At 34.2% G+C, this 16,603-nt stretch overlaps 1 protein-coding gene across 2 annotated transcripts in view; it reads right to left on the bottom strand.

Moving 5' to 3' along the window:
• Positions 1-72: 72 nt before the first annotated feature.
• Hsf (Heat shock factor) overlaps positions 73-16,603 on the bottom strand; it is a 35,965-nt gene continuing 19,434 nt past the window's right edge. For both annotated transcript variants that reach the window (XM_071588536.1, XM_071588537.1), the window contains exons 9-10: positions 9,383-9,473; positions 73-2,941 (exon numbers count right to left, since the gene is read on the bottom strand). In XM_071588536.1, the coding sequence (XP_071444637.1) occupies positions 2,652-2,941; positions 9,383-9,473 (381 nt within the window). In that variant the 3' untranslated portion in view covers positions 73-2,651. The remainder of the gene's footprint in view (positions 2,942-9,382; positions 9,474-16,603) is intronic.

Here is a 16,603-nt window from a genome sequence, read left to right as displayed (position 1 = left end):
GCCAAGGATTTTGTATTAGAGTTTTTCACAGGAATTGTGAAACAACAGGAAATAAATTCAAACTTTGGCTCACACACTGGATACAATTTTATTTCACAAATGCCACTTCACTCATCTGCACACAAAAATAGAATTTTTACATCATTTATCAATGACCAACACATGCATTTCCAGATACTAATGATATTCAAATCCAAAGGCAGGTGCCTTTAATCGGAAAGAGAAACATATACCATCAGTTTAATAAACAAGGCACCTATCACCCAATGGTTTGTGGTAAGGTCCAAAAACTTTTGTACAACAAAATTGAAACTTACAATGACTTTCTTGTTTGATCAAGAATATTTTATACATTCTCCTTTTCTTTGTTTGAAAGTTTATATATTTATAAATGCCTCATATTGTACTTCCTGATTACATCATGTTATTTTAATTTTTAGCCTACAGGAACCATAATAATAGTCCATTCCAGATTAATCCATTTTTGATTAGCCACAGGCATGACAACATCATAGATAGCTTAGGTACACGAGCTTCCAACATATTGGAAGGGGGGTGTTTTGGAACTGGTGGAGGCTAATGCAGAAGATTTATGGAAGACTGTTTCTGCACATGTTGAGGGGTGTGGTTTATTGCTCAACATAAGAAAAGGAGCAGAACTTGCAGTTTGAGTGGGTAAATCATAGTACACGATGCGCATGAGAAAGTACTGTGGAAAAAAAAAGACTGGGTCAGTCGAGATGGGAGGCAAGTAGTGGTGAAGATGGGATGTTATGAATTTGGGTCAACTGCAAGGCATTGGTGTGAAATTGTGGATGATTTAGTATTTGGATAAGTTAATTGGATGTCAGTAGACCGGATAAATTATTGGGTCATTTAAAAGTGACTGATGGATATTTAGGTAATATGTTTGCTACTTCCACAAAGTTACGCCTGAGACAACAAAAAAAAATGTTTGCTACTGTTTTGTTTGTTCAGACTGGAGAAGAGGTATTTGAGGATGCTTGGGGAACTGAATTTCTGGGAAGTAAATCATGCAGATGGAGGGGATGTGGTGAGTTAATGTCTTGGCAAGGTTTGGGTGCAGGCAAGTTTCCTAGGATTAAAAAAAATGAAAAGCAACTCAGGGTATCCATAGTTAAGAAAAGCACTGAAAGCAAAGCAAGTGTTAATTCTAGCACACTTTCTTGATAAATTGCAGTGACTACAGATTGAGGGTGAGTACCTCCCTTACACCAGTTGTTATCCATTGAACACCAAATGCTTTCTTCCATACTCACTCTCCATCTATGATCACAGAATCTGCAAGAATCTTAACTTTCTTGATAAATTTCTAACCAATTTGTATGAAGCTCTTACTCTAGCCTATCACTAACCAAACACCCTCTCCTTAACCCTTCTCATACACCTGCTATCCTCTCCTATGTATTACCCATACTCTGGTCTTCTTGCCTCCATTAACAAAGATGGTGGTACCACCAAATATTAAAAAAAAGCGAGGGCATTTTTGTGCACTTAGGCTATCTATGCCATCATCATGCCTGTGATTAACTATGTAACTTCAGTGATTATATCTGGAAAGGATGCCAAAATATTCTTACCCATTGCAAAGACTTGGAATAGACAAGACAGTACGAGTAAAGCATCTATGATATTGGAATGCAATTTATCTACTGGTAAATATATTACAAGATTAAATATGGTTGGCCAAAACATTTTTACTCCAGCAGTAAAAAATCTAGCTGAGAAATAATTTCAAATGAAATCCCAAATAAGGTTGACAACCAAGAATGCAGCCAATTATATAGCACTCCAAAACTTACCCAGAACTAAAATAAAATTAATACAGCAATAACCATTCACAGCATATGCACAAAATACACAACAAAAGGTTAGTGCTCAGTGAAATTCCCATCATAGTTTTGATAATTTTTGGAGAAAAGCTTAATCAAAATGATCGATTCCTTATATCCCTTATAAATTTACATGAGGGGATTATTCCTTTTTCAAGCAAAATATTAAAAATGCATTCATCTGAAACTTGGTCAATTATTACAATTAGCAGGCTAAAAATTGAAATTACATAATGTTATCAGGAAAAAGAATATTACAGCTAAAGAAGCTTTTATAAATTATATCAACAATTTAACAAATGAAAAGAAAAATATAAAATTCTTGCTATAACAAGAAAACCAGAATTTTTTCAAACAAAAACACTATCCTTATTATTTTTCTGTATATATTGACAGCTGTTTTTCTTTACTCAAAATAATTCATTCACAAAAAGACCAACATACAAAGAGTTGTAATCATAATATTATTGTGATAAACATACAGCAAGGATACAATGATGTTTCAAGTTTTTCAACACATAAATAACAATTTAGCAAAAGCAGGTCCTATTTCACCTGATTTTTGTAAAATTGCAATGGGAATCCACTTTTTATTCTCAGAGATATCAGAAGCAACCTAAACTTATCAGTCCATTTTAGTACTTAAACATCTACTTTAAAATTACAATAACAAATGCCCTAATTTATGTGAAATTGGAAATCTTAGCAATCTGCATAGTTACTATGTACACAATATCTATCCAGCCTCCCTTAAGTTCTTTACATTAGCTCATAATAGTTCATTGCAATGCATGACATTCACTTGGTTTTCCTCCGACTCGGGTGAGTATTCTTTGGTGAATTTATAGATGTGACATTAACTTTTCCAGCTCCTTTTCCTGTAATTCCTACCATAGTGCCACTAACAGAACCTTTGTCTCTGCTTACACTACTTGATGTAACAGCTACAGCATCACTACTTGAGGTTTCTTTTGACAAGCAGGATTCCTCATCATACCAATTAATCATTTGAGAATCATCATTATCTTCAACTAAATCTAACAGTGTAGGATTATAAGCAGCTATTTCATTTCCAGACACTGAGAAATCTGTAAGAGAACATGGAAAAAAACTTATTTATAAGACTCAGCAGTTAGTATTCATGTTAACTTGCACAAATAACCATGCTTTTAAAAGAATCTAGAAATGGGAAGAAGTGGATTATGAAGGACCATTATCCACTAAACAAGATAAATTCAACCTAATACCACCCTCTCCATTTAACATAAAAATAATGAATTATAAAAGTGAACAACAAAAATCAGGTAAAATTTAAACTCCCAAAAAACTCGGCTGTCAATAAAACGATGAAAACCAATATAAAATATGCAAATGAACTGAGACTCAACAAAATAAATCCAAATTGGCAATTCACTTAGCTTGCAATTTATACACCATATTTCCCAGTGTACGTATCAGACAAACTGTGATTTTTCAGGTTAGAATTTAGGAAAAAATATTGGATGGCACCGAAAAGGATCAAAATATTTCAATGTTAACACTTAATAATAAGATGGTGGAATAGTTGCATTAAACAAATTAACTGTTATATCAACATTTAATCATTGCAGAATTCCAGAAATTTGTCATCACTTCTTCTAAAGTCATTAACAAAAGTTATTATCACTTTCCTGTCATCTTTCCTGCCATTACAATTCCATATATTTATATGTGGAATTGTAATGGCAGGAAAGATGAAAAAGAAAAATGATCATATACTTTAAGATAGTCTCGCTCTTAACTTTCTGCTGGGTCTTTTTCAACCAATCACAAGCACTAGAAATCAATGTCAGACACATATCAGGCATTATCGAGAAATTCAGCAATTGAATAAAACATTTTTTATTTTAAGAACATAAGTAGATTTACTTTAAATGCAGCCACACTTTTTTGGACCTAAATCTCAGCTGGGAGTTTATTATAAAGTTGAAGGCCCATAAAATTTGGGCAAGCACATGCATTTTTTGCACTTGCATATAAAACATGCAGCTGCTCATTCTGCATTTTAGATTATTTGTGGATATCACAATTTTTCACATACTTAAGATAGATTTCTTTTTGTATGTACTACTACATGAAAAATATAAATACATGGCACTGACAATTTTTGAAAGGGGACGGCAAGGGGTATTGTGTTTTGCAAAACTCATTAGCTGAATGGCTCTTTTTTGGACTCTGAAAATAGCCAAGGCCTTAGATGATGAACCCCAGTAAAGGATACTATAGGCTATGTGAGAATAAATTACACCTTAGTATAGTGCACAGAGAACAGCCAAAAACTGTGGATCTAATGGACCTTATTAAAAAGCAGGCCGAGCTTAACTTACTGGTTTAAGTACTTATGTGTTCATCCGAAGAGATTTGAGAATTGAGGTGGAAATCCAAAAAATTGGTATTTTGTACCTGTGGGATCACCTTCCCATCAACTTCAATAGAAAGTACTGTGCTTGCTTTATTTTTATTTGCAAAACATATTAGGTGAGACTATTCTATATTCAAATATAGGAAATTATTATGACACCAAAAGAGTAAGGTGTAACTAACCTGTTAACACTTAACTACCAATTCATCAAAAGTAGGCGATACAAGAATAATGTTGGTGTCATCAGCATATAACAAGGGGTAGCAACGTTTATACGTTGAAAACTCTAAAAGGTCATTTGTACAGGAAAGAAACAAGACAGGCCCAAGAACAGAGCCTTGAGGAATAGCCCGATTAAGGATCTTACTTGTGGAAACAAAAGATTTACCATTTTTAGAAACAACCACGTGTTGTATTCAATGAAAGAGGTAGGACTTAATCCAAACATTAGGTATGCCATGAATATCCATCCTTTGGAGTTTCTTGAGAAGTAATTGGTGGTCAATAAAATCAAAAGCTTTCGAGAAAGCAAAAAACATTGCAGCAACTTCCATTTTTTTATCTAAAGCATTTAAAGTCTGGGTTATTAACTGAAAGTTAGCAGAAGATGTAGATTTATGCCCCCTAAAACCATGCTGAGATGGTGAAAGGAGATTGGAAACCTCTGGGTGAGAAATTAACCTAACATAGAATGCCTTCTCAAATATTTTGCTGAATTGGTTCAGCAGAGAAATTGGATGGCACGAGTTAATGTCATGTCTATTGCCCTTGTTTTTATAAAGTGGAATGACTTTTAACACCTTCAGAGAAAATGGAAACAATCCTAATCGGAGAGATTCATTCAAGAGAAAATGAAGAGGCTGCATAATTAAGTAAATAGATTGCTTAATAATGTAACTCAGAATTCCATCAAAACCAGAGCTTTGTCTTGTACCTAGATTCTTCACTATATTTTTCAGTTCAGATTTCGTGAGGGGATATAGAAATAGAGACTGAGTGGGCAGCAGCAATGGCTTCTAAATTAGGAGAGTTGCTCTGCTTAGCAATAGAAGAAGGTTGAAAGTGATCAGAAAAGTTACGGGCAAGTTTGTAGAAGTCCGATTTAATAATTCCTGATGAATCATTAATCTGAATTTGAGACTGCTACCTGGGTTTGTTTCTGGAGGTACTAATAATTTTCCAGATCTAGATTTAATATCAGAGTTAATGATCATATGGCCATTATAACAATGTTTAGCCGACTGTAACATTTGATGGTAATGCTTTTTCCTTTTAGCATATTCAGTCTTAAGTTCGCAATTAGTTTTACTAGAAATGGCCAGCTCTTTAAGATATTGAGCCATGAAATGTATTTCATTACTTATCCAAGGTTTACACTAAGGGGACTTGGTTCTTTTTTTGTACAGAACAGGAAATGACATGTTAAAGTAGTGCAGAAATGTAATAAAACAATTATCAAAGCTTTCATCAAAAGAGGCAGTGTTATACACATTGTGCCACTCCTCAAGTCACAAGAGATTCATAAAATGGTGAATGTTAGAGCTATTGAAAGATCGAGTGGGATAAACCTCCAAAGGAGTGTTAGCATTCATTAGAAAAGTAGCAACAATGGGGTAATGGTCAGAAAGATGTGAGGGGATTGTCCTAGTAGTTAAAAAACCATAAACACAGTAATCAACCCGAAGGTTGGTTTGGTAGGTGATGGTAGAATTCACCCAGTACTAAGCCTGATAGCGTGTGACATCCACATATAAGGGTAGGGGGGCAGTTCCTTCCCCTGTGCCGGTTATGGTTTCCCAGGAAGAACTGGTACCCGAAAAATCACATAGCCTGGGTGGAGCTGCAGGTGCCCAGAGACTTGCCCGGGAATCGAACCCAGTCAATAGTCCAACGCTCTACCTCCTGGACTACCACGACCCACTGGACTAATGATTCTTTAATGCATTGGTGAACATGCAGGGGAATCTTAGATTGGTTTAAAGGCATATACCTGCTTATAAAGATTAGATTACAGGAGAGCCTTTGCATTCTTAAAACTGGGGCACACTTCTCTTGGTAATGAACTCTGGTAGAACACCATATTAAAAGGATAAAGACTTGTCCATTAGTCACAAAACTATGAATGACCCTAGCAGTCTGAAAACCTTGAATTAACAATGCAGAATGGTTTTCAGAAGGCACACTCAGATCTTTTATTTTACTCAAAATCTGATAAAAATTCATATCACAAGGCAGATGTTAATAACCTGGCATCATGAAACGATGTTCAAATTAATCAAACCTTTCCTTATATATAATGGTAAGTCAATAAATAATTCGCAAAACTAGATAAAGGCAATAATATAAGTAATTTCCTGAAATTTATTTCAATTTCCCACATATTCGACCTGTACATTCAGCATTCCCATCTCTGTACAAGTCCTCGATAGCCGGCACCAAAGAAATCTTTTGTTTGCTATGGCAGCCAATGAGTAACCTCTTGGACTGCGGCATCATCATTTTCAAAACGTCAGCCCCCCCAAATATTTGACCTGAACAAATGAAAATCACTGGGGGCTAGATAGGGACTGTAAGGTGGTTATTCCAAGCGGTCCCAATGAAATGTTCATAACAGCTCCTTTGTTTGTCTTGCTGATGTTTGAGACATATTTATAGACTTATCCTTGTGTTTTTTGAAGGCACACAAGAATGATGTTAATATTTTTATTTTGTCCTTCATAGTTATCAATAAAACAATATTAATTTATTCACATCAGGCATGAGATTATTGTTGATGCAGTGCATCAGGCAACAAAAAAAGAGCTATGTTTTTCAACACATTCATTCCATAAATAGTCTTCACATTTGATTGATTCATTTGATTGCACAATATGCACACAAGTTAAGAGTCCTAAATTTTCCCTAATGATATTGCAAACTTGTTTCATCATAAATTATACTTCTATAATAGTAAATGCAATTCTAACATATTTAGCCCAAATACTTCTCTGGCTTCTACTCATTTACTTTAACCCAGTCCATTGAATTCTTAATGCACAGTGAACTCTCGATTATCGGTGAGTGGCTTATCTATTTTGTGCACTATCCATTTTGTGGATTATCCTTTTGGACTATCCATGCTAAAAACATCACAAATGATTTTCTAGTTATCTGAGTTGCCTTGCAATTGCTTTCTGTTTATATATTTAAGAATCATCCTTTAACCATTACTGAGAATACATAACCATCGCGTAGCTATTCTTGTCACTGCCTTTGAAGCATCTATCTACTTAATATTGACCTGGAGGATAGTGCAAATCAGTGATGTGACCGATTGGATATGCATCGTGCATTCCTGAGGTGCTCATTGCGTGAGATTCTACTGTATTTTAATTTGTACCATATAATGAATATGAATCCATATCAGCGATCTTTTGTTAATAATCATCCTTTGTAAATCATTTGTTGTTCCTGGCTGCGTGACTAGTTTAGCTTCCTAAGGATAATACATTCTGCTATTCACTTAATGACAGTTCAATGTCCTTATAAAACTATAATCCCACCATAAAAAAATTGGTTGAAAAATGGAAAAAATTGTACTTTCCATTGCTAAAAAAACTGGACCTAATCAAATGAAAAAGGAAGAGATTCTGTTAATATCTGGACCAGATTTTATCCAATTTTCGGTTATTCATGTTTTTTTATAATCCCTGTTGCATCATGCCTCCATTAGCATGGATGATTTAGAGCTTACTACATTTCTTACCCCAATAAGCACATTTTTCAGTCATTGGTGGTTCAATACTCACACCATATGAGGTCTGTTCAAAAAGTATCACGGATTTTGAATTTTCGTGCGTTACGTATATTTAATTTATGATTTTTTTGTGGTGTTATGCTGGTACTTATGTCTCTCATTTATGTCAAAAAGTTTGGCCATTTTGAATGTTCAATTAATTGTTGACAGCTGTCTTGCTTGGACGTGTTTTGGCTTGTCTTTGGTTTTTGCCTGTTCCAAAAAATGAATCAAAGACTTTGTATCAAATTTTGTGTGAAAAACGAAATTAAGTGCGCGGACGCATTCCAAATTTTGACTGTAGGGTATGGAGAAGCTACCTTTCACCGAAGCAATGCTTATCGGTGGAACAAAATGTTCTCAGAGGGCTGAGAAGATGAGAACAACGAAGAGCATGCCGGACCCCTGAACACGTCAACAGCAGACGAAAACATTAATGAAATGAAGAAAATAGTATTGGCCAATTGTCGATTCACCCTTGGAGAAATTGCTGAGAACCTAATCATATTGATTGGCTCATACTATTCAATTTTTACCGATGATTTGGGCATGACACTGGTTTCCGCAAAATTCGTACCAAAATTACTCAATTTCAACCAAAAACAGCTACGCATTAACATTGCTAATGGGTGTTGGACTCCGTCCGCAACGACCAAAATTTGCTCCAGAGGGTCATAACTGGTGACGAATCATGGTTTTATGGTTATGACGTGGAAACTAAAGCTAAATCATCCCAATGGAAGCTGCATCACGAGCCAATACCAAAAGAAGCTCGCCAAGTTCGGTCAAATGTGAAAGTTTTGCTTACAGTTTTCTTCGATTGCAGGGATGTGGTGCATCATGAGTTCTTGCCACAGAGTAGAACGGTAAATAAGGAATATTACCAACAAGTTATGCACAATTTGCACAAAGCAATCCACTATAAACGCCCGAATTTGTGGATGAACAAAAATTGGATTTTGTACCATGGCAACGCCCATGCCCACACATAGTTACTTGCGCATGAATTTTTAGCCAAAAACAACACATTTAGGATGCAGCAGCCACTGCATTCCCCCCAAGCAACTTTTTCTTGTTCCTGAAACTGAAGAGGCCCATGAAAGGACGACGCTATGCTACGATTGACAAGATAAAGACTGCATCGAAGGAGGAGCTGAACTAGATCACAAAAAATGATTTTTTGAAGTGCTTCGAGGATTGGAAAAAATGTTGGCAAAAATGTATGATATTTAATGGGGATTACTTTGAAGGGGTCCAAATAAATATTCATGAATAAATAAATAATTTTTGAAAAAAAAACACAATACTTTTTAACAGATCTCATAAAGAGTATTCACTGATTGATTCACATACCTGGGTTTTCCTTTGTTTTATCACTAGAACCCTCCGAACTGCCAGGTAACAAATTCATACCTATGGGAAGGGGATCCTCTGAAGAAAACAGCTGTGAAAAGGAATGCAATAAAATTTATTTGTATTAATGACATAAAAATGTGTCTCCTTAATGTTCTAGGTTTCAATTTTGTGAAGGCATAAGCATCATATACTGCTAAATTTTTACATAATCTGCTTCTATGAGCTACTCCATGAATTCACAGTTTTATTAAAATACTGCGTGTCTTTATTATATTCATGCATTTTCAATTATTTGAATTTTATTCATTTTTTACTTTCCTTCTTATGTATGATTTCAAGTAGCAGAATTGCCTATGGAAAATAAATTGAAGAAAAGTTTAAGTTAAAATAGTGTAATCAGTCACAGCTTTTACCTTCTAGTTTCACAAATGACTTCCTCTTTGAAATCTGAAAGGTACACTTTTATTGTTAATCATATTTTGGAGTAACTCAGTAAGGCATATGGAGTAGTTAAAAATATAAGTCACACCCTCATATTTGTAAATTAACCCTGAATTTGGACATCCTGTTTTACTTAAAAACTGCATACACTTAGAATTACATTCTGTATATCAATTAAGGTGCTTGTAGAGGATTTTGAATATTGCTTCCCATCAACTATCAAATCAATTCCTTACTGTTTACAGCCTGTTTGCATTATTTTTACAGATTAATTTCCAGCCATATTTGAGTCACAAAGATCAAACAACTATGCTCAATTTCTAGCTCTTAAAAATAAATAAAAGAGTGGAAATCATACCAGTGACTTTTACTTCCCTGCATCCTCTTACTGCAGTCATTAAAAATGTCACATGCTGCCATTAAGATAAATTTATACAAAGTTCACACTTCTCTACTTTCAAGCTGGTCAGAGGTTGAGGAAGGTGGAGAGAGGAAGGGCTGCTAGAGGGCGGAGATCCCCTTTGGTTAATGGACGTTAGTAGAGATACCTAATTTTAGAATTTGGAGGATTCCTTCTTGTTATTTGCTTCAGCATGTGAACACTCATGCCCTAAACTCATTGCACACCATTGATAAGGATTCATCTGATGATGAATGATACTTTAAAATGAAAAATTCCAAATGTAATCATAACTCAAATTTTTCTACTTAAATCTCTTGGCTTACTCAGCAACAGATACCATTTGTTTAGGGTTTCTGAGAGAAAAGTACTCCTAATTGCACCATTTTTGCATTATTTCACGGTAAAGTAAGTGAAGCATAATTAATAACCTGAAGTCATGAAACGCTTTTGTTTATGCAGCAGATACTAAAATGAGATAAGGTAGATTCACAAATGGTCATTGTTCTATGATAAAAGAAAAGATCAGATACTAATTCAGGAGAGGAGAGATGGTAAGCTGCATCAAAAAATAGTACAATAGGCATATGTCAGTCTCATAGAAGAACCTTACTCAATGTACTTTGGTGATGCTATATACCAGTACGTAATCTTTATGATAGCATACTGCCAATCCATGTTGGGTTCCTTCACAAAATACACAATGAAAGAAACCTCAGCACCAATAATATTTATTTGGCATCTGAAATTCTGTGGCATAATCCAGTATGAAGGAAACCTGAGCAACAATAATGATTACTTGGCAAAAGAAAATCTGTTACTAAAGGAGAATTTGATGTCCATCAGACCCATTGTGATTCAATGACTCTAGTTTAAAGTCAGTGGCTAACAATCTTTGATAGAGGTATTTAATGATAGATATCATAGAATATCCTTCGAAGAATGTTAAGTTGTAGCAGAGTACATTCCGAAGGCCTAATCTCCAGTACGCTTCATTGTCAAGCTGCATCTGTCCTTTGTGGTATTGAGGACTGAGAAATTTGTGGCAACTCACACTGTTCATTATTTCTGTAAGAAATCTTTGGATAAATGGGTTTCTAAGGCATCCTGAGACATTAACGGATCTAGAACTCCTCTATTTTTGTACGGCCAGAAATAGGGCTATTTTCACGCATGACCAGAACTTTTTCAACATTTCAACAAAGATATTTAAAAATCATGTTCAATTCAAAAATTATCATACTGTGTCACAGATTGCAACACACGCTTCAAGTTCTTATTTTTACACTCAAGAAAAGAGCATGTGTTCAAAAGTATTGTTTGTAATATCATTAATATTCATTTTGAATATTATTACAGCCAAAAGTGGCCCCATACCTAATGGCCCCATCACCTATCCTCCTTTGATCCCTTCTCTTGAGAATATTATTGTCAGTTTGATAACCAACGAAGACAAAAAAAGTCAGGGTCAACAACTGGAGAAGGGTGGTGCCAACAAAGGAGGGAGAATAACACTGATTTGGGAGAATTCAGAGAACCACAAGATTTAAACTTTAAAGCTGGTCACTACATATATAGTATACAGAATCCTAGAACGATCCACTATGAAATTAACAGAACCATTGTTGATACATCATTTCAATCAATCCACTAATCAAATCATGCATCATGTGCCATACAAGAAAAAAATATCTCCTCCATGTGGAAAGTCTACTGCTTTCTACCTGACCAAATACTTAAGGTCCTGTGACACATCACGGCGGCTGAACTCTGCCTATGACTTGTCAAAGAAGGGACAGCCTCAGTTTGGGGTTCAGAATCCTGAGTCAAATTTATCCAGATTGGCACAAAATCACAAAGGCTAATAATATTTCTCATCTGGGTCCCACAAATATTTTGAGACAATGACTAAATATGTATTGAATGCATTAAATATAAATTTGCAAAAAAGAAGGGTGGTTTGGTGGACCTATACATTCAGCAATCTCCTCATGGTGAGTTCTCATAGGTTAATTCCATTAAACAATCCAAGAGCTGCAAAAAGCTAATTTTGACTTGTAGTTCAATGAAATCTTCATTGTCAAGTCTCATTCAATCATCAGATAAGCCACTACTCATTACCAGTTATGTGTTATGAGCTTATGACCAGAGTATTCAAGTGCTGAAACGAAGGTAGGCTGACTCAGTGGGTTGAGCAAAATTCCTATGCAGTGGGTGTCATGGCTGACTTTAAGGGGCCAAGCAGAACTGCTCAAATCAAAAAGTTATTTATGTGTTGCATTAGAAGTGACATAAAGATATCATTATGTCTGAACTGAAGGTTAACTGAAATCTATCTAATAGACTTCAAGTTCCACTGACCAAATTGTGCTGCAACATCAGCTGTAACATTCTGCAATATTTCAGCAGCACGAATCAATTGCATGTGAATATATTTCAATAGAAGATCATAACATTATACAATGTTACAGAACAGCACTGACCATGCATTGGGTTAACTGAAAATTATAAATGAAAAATAGTGCTTTTCTTCCAAATTAATATTTCTTATTTTAAATTAAAAATATTTAACTTTGTAAGTTTCATATTTTTCTTTTATTTAAATAAAAAAAACCAATATATTAGTTATCTTAATAATGGAAACAGATCAAATGAACGGGATCATGCAATTGAGTATGCATTACCATTGTGTTGTTCACAGCTACATGTGAGAAACTACAGATTTCATTTTTGGAGAAAATATGTATGTTTTAAGTTTGATTCAAATTTAAAGGGATTTTGTTACACTTTGGGGCTCCAAGTTGCTATATGGAGTCATTAGAAGTGGTCAGTGATCAACGGTACATAAGATTAGGAGGGTGAATTGTTCCAAGGGGGATGTGTGTTAAAGGCACGGGTAGCCTGAATTTCACCAGTTCTTGACCACCACGGGACCCATAGAGTCTGGATTTGCTGGGGCTTTCTGAACACAGAAATCATTTTCTAAATTTTGTAGCATGTAAATACTATGCACATATATATATATATATATATATATATATATATATATATATATATATATATATATATATATATATATATATATATATAGTATATATATATATAGTATATATATATATAGTATATATATATAAAATATCTTCGAAATGGAACGCTCATCGGCGACACACAAATATATAAAAACACAGATGTAGATTTTTAGAATATAGAGACACAAAGAAAGGACACTCACAATTTGTTATTTTACGTTTCGACAGCACGGCTGTCGTCTTCAGAATCATATATATATATATATATATATATATATATATATATATATATATATATATATATATATATATATATATATATATATATATATATATATATGTATACATATATATATATATACATATATATATGTATACATATATATATATATATGTATACATATATATATATATATATATATATATATATATATATATATATGTATACATATATATATATATATGTATACATATATATATATATACATATATATATGTATACATATATATATATGTATACATATATATATATATATATATATATATGCTTTCGTAGACGTAACACAGAAGTGCCGAATAGTACAATACACAGTAACACACAATATAGAAACACAAAAAAAGAAGAACACTCACACTGCTGTAATGAAGAAGTAGTTGTCACCCCTCCCATACCAAGCGCTCCCTCCCTTACTCCCTCTCTATCCGCGGTCACCGCATTTGCAACCATCCCGAATCCCTTAAGAAATACCTCAACAACCTTCACCACTCCCTCCTCCAACGAGGATACCCTGATTCCCTCCTCCATAAAAAAAAAATACTTAAACATTCCTACACCCCCAAGCCTGCCTCAACCACAGACTCCCAGCCTCTCTCAATCTGTACTACCTACTTCCCAGGCATTCAGTCTCTCAAATTCATCCTCAAAGACCTATTCCCCATCCTCAAAAATCACAACACTTCCTCCAACCTTCTTCCCAAATGCCCCTCTGTCACTTTCAAACGTCCCGCCAACCTAGCAAATATCCTCAAATCCACCAGGCCGCTCTCAAAATCCCCTCACACCCCCAGAGCCATACCCACTCCATGTCATCGAGCAAGATGCAAAACCTGCCCTATTTTCACCACTCCACCCCACTCCATCCCACCATTTAACTCTCTCCCGCCCTTCCCCTATTCCTCTTGCACTTCCAAGAATGTAGTTTATCTTCTTACCTGTAAACTCTGCCCGTCATTTTACATAGGCCAATGTTCCACACCACTTAACATTAGGATTAATAACCACCGCGCCTCGTGCAATCCCTCCTCCCCGTCCGCGGGTCTCCCCATCCCTAAACATGCTTCCCATCATAATACCCCTTTCAACCTGTGCTACAATGTTTCCGTCCTGGCCTCCCTTCCCACATCCGATAACCCTATACAATTAAAAACACTTGAAATGGCATTCATTTACATCTGTATGGCCTATCAGCATCCGGGCCTCAATGTCGTTCACTGATGGGAGTGGCCTAAAATTGTTACTTTGTGGAAGCCCACCCTCACCCCTCCTTCGCCTCCCGTTCTCCCCTTCTCCTGGCCCCCTTCTCTTTCTCTCGCACCCCTCACCTCAACAACTCCAGCAGTCATTACTTCTATATCTTCAGAGGAAGACGGATTGTTTCCGTCGAAATATCAAGAAATAACGTGTGAGTGTTCTTCTTTTTTTGTGTTTCTATATTGTGTGTTACTGTATATATATATATATATATATATATATATATATATATATATATATATATATATATATATATATATATATATATATATATATATATATATATATATATATATATATATATATATATATATATATATATATATATATATATATATATATATATATATATATATATATACACATATATACATATATGTATGTATATATATACATATATATATATATATATATATATATATACACATATATACATATATGTATGTATATATATACATATATATATATATATATATATACATATATACATATATGTATGTATATATATACATATACATATATATAAAGAGATAACATAAGTATGAAAGGCTTTTAAGCGGCATATTTAAGGCTTATTGCTTCAAATCAAAATCATTACTTTCACAAAATAGGTAAAATTTTTAAAATTAAATGAGAGTGCTGTATTTATATTAGAGCATTATTTCCTGCAGTTTATCCAATGAAAACATTAATCCCTCGTAGTATTTTCATCGAATTCATGCATGTATTAAAATTATAAAAACATGTGAAATTATTATTTTTTGAGCATTATGGATGGGTCAAATCCAAATCTTTTCTGTTATAAAATCTTGATTCTAAATCCTTCTTTTTTAAATTTAAATAATGAATAAAAATTAGTTAGGAAAATATTGGCTAAGCATGATAGAGCAAAGAAGAGAAAATGCCCTTTGGACAACATGAGAGCCGGTTTACGTTACTAAGGATTGAAGGAATAATGTAGGTCACAAAAGAGGGAGTTCCTGTGATTAGAATAAGCAGTGTGAGAACAGCAGATGAAAAAAACACTTAGGGGGAAAATATGTGATGTGAGGAAAATACATATAAAAATATGCCGTTTCAATATTTGCTTCAAAAATATCAGCAAATTATAATATAATTTATTGATCTTTTTTTGGAATGGACTGTGCCATGAATGGTACAAAAATCATACACATAATACTTATTTACATAATACTCAAGTACAGGTGATTGGAGATGGAGTACAGCATAAATAAACAACAAAATTCATTCTGAAATCAGTCCCAATAAGTCCAAACTAAAAACTTTATCTATCCTACACAATGAGTATGACTGTAGTCACCTTATTCTAAAACCGACATCATTTGCTACTCAGCCCTCATTAGGTAATCTATCACAATTTTAAACCTATCACATTGCAGTTGTCCCATGTTTTTTCAATCCTGCAATATGGTACATCAAAGCTCTCTTTTTACAGATATCATAATTATGAGTTTACTAAAATGGGCAGAGTTGTCTGATTTCCTTTTACTAAGGAAAGTACTGTATTTTCCCATCAATAACATGCGCGCTATCTACACAAAAATGTTCAGATGATCTAAATAAACGAAGAAGCGCATTATGTAATGAAAATTGAAAATATCCAAACATTTACAGACCTATGTACACAATAATTTATAGAAGAGTTTTGCAAAAGTAAATTAGTCTGGAAGCATGCCTAACTAATTGCTGTCTATTTTACACAGATCTGCTACTATTACAGTTATTTTATCTCATAAACCCACGAGGAAAAGAAGAAAAATAATTTCTTTACTTTATTTATTCTAATAGATAGTACT

This window comes from Hetaerina americana, unplaced genomic scaffold (assembly GCF_022747635.1).
Source record: "Hetaerina americana unplaced genomic scaffold, ioHetAmer1.1.p SCAF_3, whole genome shotgun sequence".
In the NCBI taxonomy this organism is placed as follows: Eukaryota; Metazoa; Arthropoda; class Insecta; order Odonata; family Calopterygidae; genus Hetaerina; species Hetaerina americana.
This window is presented reverse-complemented; position numbering and strand designations above follow the sequence as displayed.